At 43.9% G+C, this 12223-nt stretch overlaps 1 protein-coding gene across 1 annotated transcript; it reads left to right on the plus strand.

The window, feature by feature from the left end:
* The first annotated feature begins 3149 nt into the window (after positions 1 to 3149).
* Positions 3150 to 11942, plus strand: LOC113838868 (mothers against decapentaplegic homolog 1-like). Its single transcript, XM_035453750.1, is given in 7 exon segments — positions 3150 to 3549; positions 5632 to 5895; positions 6911 to 6961; positions 6964 to 7026; positions 8456 to 8683; positions 9700 to 9956; positions 11793 to 11942. Coding segments are annotated over 7 exon segments (1407 nt in total). The 3' UTR covers positions 11937 to 11942.
* Positions 11943 to 12223: the final 281 nt, after the last annotated feature.

Genomic DNA, 12223 nt, shown 5'->3' on the forward strand with positions numbered 1-12223 from the left:
TTAGCAGTCTGTACAGTAGATTTGGGGAAAGGGGTTCTGTCTCCCACAGATGGACATGGGGCATGGAACAAATCATTTGACTTTTCACAACTTTACTTCCTCGTGTCTAGTGAAGAAAATGGAAGTCTTTTTAAAGTTTGTTGGTAGGATTAAACTGGGTGATAGGAAGCGCTCAGAATGTCTGTCATACTCTGCTGGTTTGCAGAATTATCCTTCATGGGCTGTCTTCCTCTTCGGAAAAACTTCCCGAAATTCCTGGAAGTTAATTCTTCACTCCTCTTTGTCTCTTTCTTTTCTGTGTTGATATTTGACTTCATCTATTCAAGCCTCTGTGCCACGTAGTGCTGTAGCTGGTGACACCCCAAGATCAAGTCTGACAGTCGGGGTGCTTCCTCCTGTGTAGCATCTTCCCCACTGCCCCCTCAGAAGGGAGAAGGTAAACTCTCCCATGGAGAGTTCTGAAGCTTTGTTCTGTGACCCGACCCCCTCCAGAGGGGACACCTAATACTGTAAGGAGTTAGGATTTAAAGGTAAGATTTTGGGAACATTCACGCAAGCATCAGCCTGTACCCTGGCTTCTGCATGTTTAACAACAGTTACCAGCCACATGGTGTTATCCTTGGTACTTGGTCAGCATTCCTCCTTGATGAGGCCCTGGAGGAGCAGAAGAGGACAATGCAGTCCCATGGGGCTGGCATTGGATTATCCATCTTGGATGTTTGTGCCCTGCTCCTTGCCTTAAACATCAAGCCTCTTCAGGTTGTTGCCCCCGCCCTCATGCTCTAGTTCCAGGCATTTGGGACAGCTGTTGGGCTGGAATGAAGATACACGATGGTGGCTCCTAGGTACCCCCTCAACCCCAACACACTCACTTCATATAGTGCACCCTCGTCAGAAAGCAGCCCGAAAGTGATTCTGAGAGAAACAATCCCTACCATTTGAAAGTCAGTGATTAAAATATTTAAAAGCTGTTTTGGGAGTAAATGAAAAGGGCTGGAGGAAACTCAGAATCTCTCTAATTTGCTTCTGGAGTCTGGGATGAAGGGGTCTTTCCAGTTCTGGGGGGTAGTGAAGTTTTACTGAATAGTGAATTACCATATCAATAGGTGCATGCTAAGCTGGAGTGACTTCTGATAATGGCTTAACTTTGTTTTCTCTTTTCTTTCCTGTTAAATGAAACCTTCAAAAATAACTAGTAAATGAGGGCAAAGCTGTTTCTAAAGGAAAAGTAGCTCTCTGTTGAGTGAAGTTGAGCCTTTACCCTGGGAGGAACATAGGGAATGTGCAATCATTTCATCTTAGCCTAAGTTCTCTGGAGCCCAGTCATCAAACATTTACTGAGAATCCATCTGTACCAGGCCCCAAGCTGTGCTCCAGATACACTAACTGTGAGATGGAGGGGCCAGGTTATTTCCTCCAGCAAGGAAGCCGGAAGTGCAGACTATCCCAATTCGATACAGTGAGCATTCAAGGTCACTCTTGTTTTAAGAATGAGGATCAGGAAGATTGTCCCCAATTTATTCCTCTTATTGGTCATTTGTGATTTTTCTGATTTATTGATCATTCTTGTTAAGAGATTATACATTTTATTAGTGTTTTGATTTTGTAGGTTTTCTCTAGTGTACTTAAAATTAATTTCTCAATTCCGTGTATTTTCTTTGGGGTTAAATCACCGTCCACCTCTTCAGGCTTTTTTCCTCTCTCCCAGTAAATTCATTTTAGCTATAAACATCCATATAATCACTGCGTGTCACATCTTACTCACTCTATTTGTTTATTTTTTGTTTCTAGAGACAAGGTTTCTCTGTGTAACCCTGGCTCTTCCCTGTAGACCAGGCTGGCCTTAAACTCAGAGATTTGCCTGCTTCTGCCTGAGATTAAAGGCATATGCCACCACTACCCAGCTCTATCTTAATATTTTCGATGTCATATTTTTATAATCATTCAGTTAAAGTATTTCATCTCTACTGTAATTTCTTCATGACTCATGATTAAAATTTGGTTACTTCTAATAACAATATTATTGTTGATTTCTTAGCTATACTGAGATCTTAATTATTGTTGTTTGTTACTTGTCGTTGTGTGTACCTGTTGCAGCCATAAGAGTTGTCCACCTTGGGTATTTTGTTTGTTCATTTTCAAGGCCTAAAGTTTGCCAGCTGGTCTAGGCTGGTCCACCAGCAAGAGACCCTCCTGTTGCCTCCTGGGGCTTTGGTAAAAGCATGCACCATCACTCCTTGCTCTTAGTGTGGACTCCAAGTACAGGACTCAGGCCTGTACAGGCAGTCACTCTAGGCACTCAGCTAGCTCCTTTGCCACAAATACCTATATATTCCAAATGACTTTACTCATTTACATGCTGGTTTCCATATAAACTGGGTCACACATTTACACTTTACTCTTGTATATGTCAGTTATAGGTCAGTCTCCCACAGGATTGTAGGTTAGAATCGTTGTTGTTTCTTTTTTCTTTTTTTAGCAGTTTTCTGCTTGGTGTCCTTTGAATTTTATCACTTGCATATAGGCTTATGGTGGTAATATGCAAATTGCCTGAGTGATAGCTGTGCCCCAAATACTGCCATGACCTTTGTCCAGAGCATGGTGCTGCTCTCAGCAGTCTGTTCTCTTCCTCTTGTAAGACCGCCAATCCTGTTGCCTTCAGGCCCCACATTTATAATCTGATTTAACCCCGGTGAGTTCCTTAGCCGCTCCAAGCCCAAGTACAGTGGGTTGCAATGGGCACTGGAGCTTTAATGTATGTTTTAGGAGAACACATTTCAGCTTCTGGCATGATAGAATACACATTCTCACGAGCTTAGCCTGGGGTTTCATCTCGCTAATAAAGTCACCCAAGTGTGAAGCTGAGCAGTATTATCCAGGGAACATCAAAGTGCTTAGTATCTGGCACTTATCAGTTAATCATGGTGTGTCTAAAGGTGATTTTAAAGACAGTTTCCTATCCTTTCTTTTGCAGGTGCTAACTTTGGGTCCCTTCTTGGAATAGGAGGAAGAGCCGTTCTCTACTTTTCAGAACTACGGAGAAACTAAAGAGAACCGATTTAAATAAGTTGAACTCTCTTCTGGCCTCTCCCCTTTAGAGACAGCACCACTTCACCCTGTGAGGAGCCTGAAGAATTAGACCAGTCACTATGAATGTGACCAGCTTGTTTTCCTTCACAAGTCCAGCTGTGAAGAGACTTCTAGGTTGGAAACAGGGTGACGAAGAAGAAAAATGGGCAGAGAAAGCTGTGGACGTGTTGGTGAAAAAATTGAAGAAAAAGAAAGGGGCCATGGAAGAGTTGGAGAAGGCCCTGAGCTGCCCGGGACAGCCAAGTAACTGTGTCACCATTCCCTGCTCCCTGGATGGCAGGCTGCAGGTGTCCCACCGGAAGGGATTGCCTCATGTCATTTATTGCCGAGTGTGGCGCTGGCCGGACCTCCAGAGCCGCCATGAACTGAAGCCTCTGGATTGCTGTGAGTTTCCTTTCGGTTCCAACCAGAAGGAGGTGTGCATCAACCCCTATCACTATAAGCGCGTGGAGAGCCCTGGTGAGTGGAGTGGACTGTGTGTGCACCGTGAAGCCTGTTGAGACCAGAGCAATAACACCTTTCTGTTGTGGGGTGTAATTCCAAAATATCTGGGGGAAGTTTTGTGTATTCATTCATGCGTGTGCAAAAGAGAACAGGAACTCTATCTACTCAGCTTTCGCTCACTGTAATGAGTGACTGTAACAATCCTTTTATAAAGAGGAAGGTTTACTTTTCTTCGTGATTTTGAAAGTATCAGCCCTTCATCCCATTGGCTCCAGGGCTCTCTGTCCTGTAGCGCTATAGCATCCTGGGGTAGAATGGTGGCAGAGCAGAGCTCATGTCACAAGAAGAAGGAACTGGAGCCCTGCTGTTCCCTCTAGTGACTAGGAGACTTCCCACTAGGCTGCGGGGACAAGCCTTCAGCACCTGAACATTTGGGGGTACATTCCAATACAAATTTTAGCAGTCCTGGAGTATTTCATACATGCTAAAGGCCTCCTTCCTTCTAAGTGACTTTGTTTAGAATCAGGTTCTGAAAATTGAGGTTTGTGTCTGAATTTGCTTTCTAAGGTTCACATTGGTTCTGTGTGTCTTTCCAGCAATTTAGCTGTGCAGTACGTCAGCGGACAACAGAAGCACAGGGTCTTGTCGTGTGCACTAAAGGAAGGGCACGGTGGGGCAGCTGTGACCAGTTCTACTTCATGTTTCATGACAGCACTCTTTTTTATCTGCATTGAAGTGTGCATGTGGTGTGGTGTGTTCCCTGTGGGCTATGTTCTGCTGTGTGAGGAACTGATGCTGTTACTTTAAGATATCTCAGTCTTTACCTGTGTGGTTGGGCTATGGTAAAGTCTGGAGTCGGCCTCTCGAATCTATGGATTCTGCAGATATACATAGAGGCAGCTGCAGATGAAAATAGTTAGAAAAAGAACTCTGTCTCTACTGAGCAGGCCGACTTCCTTTCTGATACTTTCTCTTTCAGTTTTGGTGGTTGAAAAAGTCAATGGACTTCATTCTTTCTGGGGCTCAGAGCCCAGGAACTCTTGGTGGGGAGGGCCTGCTTACTTTTCTTCACATCAAGCCTCTGACTAGGTATGATGGCTACGACATAAGGATCAGAGGTGCTCGTACCTGATGCTGCCCATGGTCACCAGTGCTGGAGGTCCTCGTATAGGTTGGCTTGCATTGGCCTGACCCCAGCTTAATGACCACCACAGCTCTGCCCCTCCCATAGTCTCGGGGTTAATCCGCCCATTGTTCTGGAATGAGTCCAGGGCCTTGAGAGGTGACTGGGCTAGGTGTTATGTGACCGCTTGCTAACTCCTCTTGATTCAACACCTGGAGCAGTGCAGCCTGCATGACTGACTCCTGTGGATGCCTAGACTTGGTGGCAGCAGCTAGGGAAGGACAGAAGCCCCTCTTATTCTCTAATCAGCTGAGTGACTGTCTCACAGCATTTATATCGTGTTAGGCATTGCATGTGGTTCAGATCTGATTTAAAGTGTGGGTGACGCAGACACATACAGGCCCACATAGATACTGTGCCGTGTTACACCAGGGACTGAGCGTCTGCAGATGAGGGCTTCCAAGGGAGCTCTGGTACCAGTCTCCCGTGGATATCAACCACTACATTCTGAATTTATATAGTTTGCCCTAGAGCTTGGTTCTACATCTGGACAGACAGATCAGTTGACAAGTGGTTCTGTATTGAAGCATTGAGTTGCCACAGTGTCTGTTATTCAGGATGGTTTTGTTGATGGGTTGGTTCACTTAGCTGATTATTTCTGAGAGTCCCCAAATATGGATGGTGTCAGATTTGGGTGGCCTCCCTCCCTGTTCCTGCTCCTGGGATGGCCAGGTGACTTTTCTCTCACAGGAACTTCAGACCCCAGGGGTAGACTGCAAACTTCCAGCTCAACCATCCAATAATAGGTTGGTCTCCAAAGGCCGTTTGTATTTTTGTGGAATATATAAGTCATGTAAAAGTAAAGACTAAGGAATAATTTGCAAAGGCTTTTGTGTCCACTGCCTGTTTTTAAGAAAGAGAGGATATAAACTAAACCTTTCTCATTTGTCTCTCTGTTTTCTATCTGTCCCCAGTGCTTCCTCCCGTGCTGGTTCCCAGGTACAGTGAGTACAACCCTCAGCACAGCCTTCTGGCACAGTTCCGTAACTTGGGACAGAATGAGCCTCACATGCCACCGAACGCCACGTTTCCAGATTCCTTCAGGCAGCCCAGCACCCACCCGTTTCCCCACTCGTCCAATAGCAGCTACCCCAACTCCCCAGGCAGTAGCAGCAGCAGCAGCACCTACCCTCACTCCCGCACCAGCTCAGACCCAGGCAGCCCTTTCCAGATGCCAGGTAGGAGGGGGCATTCGGGGACGCTGCCTGCCTTGGGGAGGTGGGTGGGGGTGGCCTGCGGGGCGGGGGGTGGAACCCTGAGCACATCCCAGTGAACCAGTGCTTGGAGAATATCAATGTAGGGAGGGGACTTGTACATACAGCTGGAGAAGAGGATGGCTTATTTGATTCCTCTTAAGTTTTGAAACTGCTGCATCCTTCTTTGAGTGGCACAAATTTTCCAGTCTCGGCTCTCCATAAAAAAAAGGGAAAATGTCATATTACACACACTGCTGCTCTGAGAGGCGGTTTCAGCGAGCTTTTCCAACATTGAAGAACCCTTGTTATCAATGCAGCCACAGAAGAGCTAATAACTGGGGTATCTGCCCGCCTCATTTAATTAGATTCATTTAGCCAGTGATGTAATCCCAAGAAATATGTACTTTTAACAGCAAGGAAATGCAACAGAAGTGATAGAGAACATCTGCTTGTTTAACTTAGCAAAGACAAAAACCAGTTATTTTCCTGCTTGTTTAACTTACCACAGACAAAAACCAGTTATTTTCCTGTTTTAGTCATAATGGATGGTGTAATAGTGACTAATTAGAGGGTTACACTTTTCAGATTACAGGTTAGTAAACAAGCATCTCAAATATTAGTGCCAGAGCTCTTGCTAGTCGACATCAAGAGGGGCACGATAAATAAAAGTTCATCATGAAATGCATGGATATTTTTGTGAGGGAAAGTGATGGGACGGGATGTTTATAGAGCCACTTAAGGTGCTTTACATTAAATTATACTTCAGCATCCATGTTGTACCTTCAGAAATTAAAATGTGATCCATGCTTTATTGCTTTCTCTGTTCCCAACTATAAAATGAAAATGTTTACCTAAAGTTACCCTCTGACCCCTGAATACAAGTGCACACACATGCATCTGTGTACACTTGAGCAGGCCTAATCATACGCAAAAGCTCTCAGTGCAGAGGAGAGTCTGCACCTGAAGCATGTAATTTTTTTTCTTTCAAACTTTGTAGCTGACATACCCCCAACTGCTTCCCAGCCTCCTGAAGCCGCCATGACCCAGGATGCTCTCAGCCAATGAACACAAATATGATGGCACCTGCACTGCCCTCCAATATCAACAGAGGAGGTAAAATGTGTTGTCAGAGTGTTGTCTGTATGTCCTGTCCTAATGTTACTTTTACTCATTTAGACCTTAAAATGGTAGCTGTTTGAGAAACATGGAAAACAGGTTTGTTGTTGTTTTAAGAGTAATGGAAAGAATTCTCTAGAGCCCATCTTTTTACTTAAACTCTGTCACAGTCCAATATGGGATCTCAGAATTGAATATGGAGGTCTCAGATTCCCACTGGTCTCTGAAATGGCCGTAAGCAGTGCTCTGCCATTTTGTGTTACATAGTTAGGTGAAGTGAGTTTCCAGCATTGGTGGTTAGAAAACCGAACTGTCAGTCACCTCTAAAGACAATCTGTATGTTGACAAGTGTTGAATAATCAGCCAAGATTTATTAGTTATGGAAAAATAAACAAGCATATCTGTGTCCATAGCATGCTAATTTGCTTTCACCTTCAATAAATAAGTAATATATATTATCATATATACATTAATATACATATATGCACATATATCAAATAACTGTTTAAAATGCATCTGTCTATGATTTGTTACCAATAAATGTGGGTTTGTATGGCTGTTTCACATACCTATATACACAGGAGGTTGCTAAAGATCTCTGTGCAGAGATAGAGGGAGGAAATGATTGAGTCCTGTTTTACATAACAAATACATCTGTTATTTATATTCTCACGTGTTTTCACGTCTTCAGTAATTAAAAACTTGAGATCCATGTTGTCAGACATATCTTTAAGTGGGCCTCGAGGAACAGGCCATCTACTGTAGTTCAAAGCAGACTCCCGTGGGTGATCACACTAGAATCCACACAGCTGGTCTCCCAACAGTTGCTGTGGTGTCAGAAAAGACACACATATGCCACATCTGTTTTATGGCCTTATCTGAAACAAGTAATGGTATTTGTTTCCTTCTTTATGTGCTTGTACCTAACTTTATCACCAAAAAATTTAAAGGAAAAGATTTTACCCCTTTGCCCTCAAAGAACTTACAAGCAGAACTGAAGCTCATGTTCCCTCCATAGGTGGGGGATAGGTGCCGCTGGTCTTCACCCTCAGTCCTATTTAGGGCCCCTCCTGTTCCTGTGCTACTTTCTTTCTCATTGGTTACTTTATTTCTTGTAGGTAGTGTGCCAGCAGGAGTGATTTCAATTATTTCTGTATGTTAATGAGCAAGTTATACGTCATTTGTATTCAGCAAGTGCTGTTGCCGGGCTTGCTGAGCTGGTATATTGGATCTCTGCCAGTTCCCCAATGAAAGGAGAATGCCGCCCTTAGTAAGAAGTCCATTGGATCTCACAGAAATGACCCATGTGATCCTCGTAGTTGCCCCTCCCTGTCTTCGTTCCACCGTGCTCAGCCAGTTTTACAATGCGGTTTCTGGTTGGGGTGCTCCAGGAGTAACTGTGAGCAAATTTCTTTCCTTCTTGCAGATGTTCAAGCTGTTGTTTATGAGGAACCAAAGCACTGGTGCTCTATTGTGTACTATGAGCTCAACAACCGCGTGGGTGATACATTCCAGGCCTCCTCCACAAGTGTGTTGGTGGATGGTTACACTGATCCTTCCAACAACAAGAACCGCTTCTGCCTTGGGCTGCTCTCCAACATTAACCGGAACTCCACAATAGAAAACACCAGGCGACATATTGGAAAAGGAGTGCGTGTCCCTTTACCCCTCCTTCAAACGTTCATCTTTTCTTGCTCTAGAAGTGACCCCATCGTTCTTACGGCAAATGCCAAATGTTCAGATGCTGCTGTTTGAAGTATCTTTCTAATTCATATTATCTAGAAATTGTTCCAATCATTGATCTTAGCGGTTTTCCAACTCCCATGATATTGATAGGTGCCAGCTGACATTGCCTTGTTATTGTGGTGCACTACGCTGTCCTACATTTTCTTATAAGTGAAATATCTTTTAAAACAATTCTTACATTTATTTATTCCATGTTTGTGTGTGCATGCGTGTATGTGTGTGTAAGTACCTTGGTCAGAGGACAGCTTGTGGAAGTTAGTTCTCTCCTTCTTCCATGTGGATACTAGGAATCAAACTCAAGTCATCAGGCTTGGTGGCAAGCACCTCTACCCACTGAACCATCTCAACATCCCACATATCTTTCATAGGGGACTTAACTATTTACTAGTGTTAGATTAAAGCAGTTCTATAACATTTATATGTATTTATTATATGATTAAGTCAATGAGCACATGTGTGGGTAGTGCTCAGAGCTTAGCTTTCCCTGTGGAGTAAGGAACAGGTGATCAAGAATGGGTGTGGCATTCCTTGGAAGTGTCAGTGTAGAATCATAATTTAATGACATGACGTGTGTTTATATGCTCTTGTGCTCTTCTGTCTGTATGGGAACCTATCTATATACCCTCTGAATATGAATGTAGTTTCTACCTTGTCTGCTGAGAAGGCAAAGATACAAAGTAGCAATAAGCACATCTAGTGTCCAGATCATTGCTCCAGATATCTATCCCCACTGAGGCAAACGGGCTGCCTCCAAATCTGTGATGAGCTGCACCTGGTACAGCTTTGTTAGTTTCTGAACACAAAGGTTATCACAAGCATAACATAGTTAGCTAGATGTCTGTCACAATGGCTATGTGAGTGGCCAAATTTGACTCTGCCCTGGTGCCTTTGAGCCTATGACTGACATGGTGTATCGTCTCACAGGTGTCCACCTGTACTATGTTGGAGGAGAGGTGTATGCCGAATGCCTGAGTGACAGCAGCATATTTGTGCAGAGTCGGAACTGCAACTACCATCATGGGTTTCATCCCACCACTGTCTGCAAGATCCCCAGTGGGTGTAGCGTGAAAATTTTCAACAACCAAGAGTTTGCTCAGATACTGGCACAGTCTGTGAACCATGGTTTTGAGACTGTGTATGAACTCACCAAAATGTGCACTATTCGAATGAGTTTCGTGAAGGTGAGCAGTACCCGCCCATCTCATTCAGGCCTGACCCCAGCCTCACCCCTGCTATTTACAATATGTATACCTGTGCCTTCCTGGTATATATTCCTATCAGTGCCCAGCAAGAGCACCATTGTCCAAGAGGTTGTCATGGGAACTTAGAATATAGTCCTCTCCTCCCACCATGCAGGTCCCAGAGATGGAACTCAGGTCTCCAGGCTTGGTGACAGGCACCTTTATCTCCCCCTGCCTCCCAGTCATCATGCAGTTTATTCCGGGTCAAGCTAAGGGTTTAATAGAGTCCAGGCTGGAGCATGTGTTATTCCAGAAGCAGGCAGCCTAGTCAGTCTGTGTGTCTCAGCAGTCCTTACGGCTCATATCAGCCTGGGGAGGGACAGCCTAGTGAATCCTGTCAGTTTCAGTAAAGCTTTTACAATGTCTGCTTCCTGAGTTTTAAGGACTTTGCCTAGAGGGTGGAGTGTTTCACCTCCCCTTAAAGCATTCAGCAATTCTGGAGCTTCCCTATAAGACAGAAGGTTTTATCTTTGAAGATATTGCTACACAACATGTGTAAAAGGTGAGAGAAGAACCAACTTCACAGATTTGTTCTCTGAGCTCCACATGCACACTGTGGTGTACATTAACACACATTCATGCAACAACAACAAAAAAGCTGGGTGCAGGGCTGTGTGTAGTCCCAGCATGGGAGACAGATAGGATCCCTTAGGCTTGCTGGCTGCCAGTCTAGCCTGATTGGCAAAAGCCCAGGCGCAGCAAGAGAGCTCATCTCAGAAAATACAGTGCAGTGTAATTCAAGAAGACAGCCAGTGGAGACCCCTGTACTCTCCAGGCATGGACACACAGATAAAGGGGCAAGCGATTGTTCAGTTAAAGGTGTAGGACTCTTACAGTGGTCCTGGGTTCAGTCCCGGCATCCAGCTGAAGTGGATCACGACAGCCTGTAACTCTACCTCCAGGATCCAACATCTTCTGAAATCCACAGATACCACACATTCATAGGAAAATCCATACTCAACATGTACATATTTGCACAATTTTTAAATAAAATATTAAAAAATAAAGCCAGTTTGATAATACATGCCTTTTATTCCAGTGCCCAGAAATCAGACAGGAAAGCTCTGAGTTTGAGGCCAGATGGGTCTGCATAGGGAGTTTAGGCCAGCCAGGGCTACCCATTAATAGTATTTCTCAAAAGTATAAGTAAGTAACTAAAGTGTTAACATAACATTAATGTAATGGGAAATATATTTTTAAAATATCTTTTTTTGGTTTTTTTTTGTTGTTTTTTGAGACAGGGTTTCTCTGTGGCTTTGGAGGCTGTCCTAGAACTAGCTCTTGAAGACCACAATGGTCTCAAACTCACAGAGATCCCCCTGCCTCTGATTCCTGAGTGCTGGGATCAAAGCCATGCACCACCACCTCCTGGCTAAAATATCTTTATTCAAACAACTACTGAATGTATTTTAAATTTGTAATTACCCAAGACTAATAATATTTATTTATTTATTTGAAAAAAAGGTCTTATTCTGTACCCTGACTGGCCTGGAACTCACAGAGATCTTCCTGCCCTTGCTTCCCGAATGCTGGGATTAAAGGCATGTGCCACTAAACCAGACTAAATAGGTGATCCTGGGGTCCTTGGGTAGACTTTTGGTGGACAACGTCCATCCCCAAAAATTACCCAGTATTTTGCAGTATTTTGTTTTCTTGTGAGACATAGCCATGAGTCCAAACATAATTATGTGAACTGATCATATGATTTTTTTACTTGGTAGAGTGACTCAATGAGATAGAGAGTTAAATGACACCAGTGTGCTTTCTTTTTCCTAGGGTTGGGGAGCCAAGTACCACAGGCAGGATGTTACTAGCACCCCCTGCTGGATTGAGATACATCTGCATGGCCCTCTCCAGTGGCTGGATAAAGTTCTTACCCAGATGGGTTCGCCCCACAATCCTATTTCCTCAGTGTCTTAAAGGGCCTCTGGCTTCTGTCTCTTGCAAATGTTGAACCTTGTATGTACTTGAAGGATGGATATGTCAGACGGGTGAAAACCTGTCAAGGGAGCCTTGATAATACTTGACCTCTGTGACCAACTGTTGGATTGAGAAATAAACAAATATTGGTAATATGATGTTGATATCAAGAATATGTTTAGTTTACATTGTGACATTCTGTTGTATGATCAACTAAACTGTTGACTTTTAGCAGGACTTTTGTGTATAGTTTTAAAGGAGATGGCCAGGGCAGGGACAAATTATCT

Source organism: Cricetulus griseus, unplaced genomic scaffold, assembly GCF_003668045.3.
Source record: "Cricetulus griseus strain 17A/GY unplaced genomic scaffold, alternate assembly CriGri-PICRH-1.0 unplaced_scaffold_195, whole genome shotgun sequence".
NCBI lineage: Eukaryota > Metazoa > Chordata > Mammalia > Rodentia > Cricetidae > Cricetulus > Cricetulus griseus.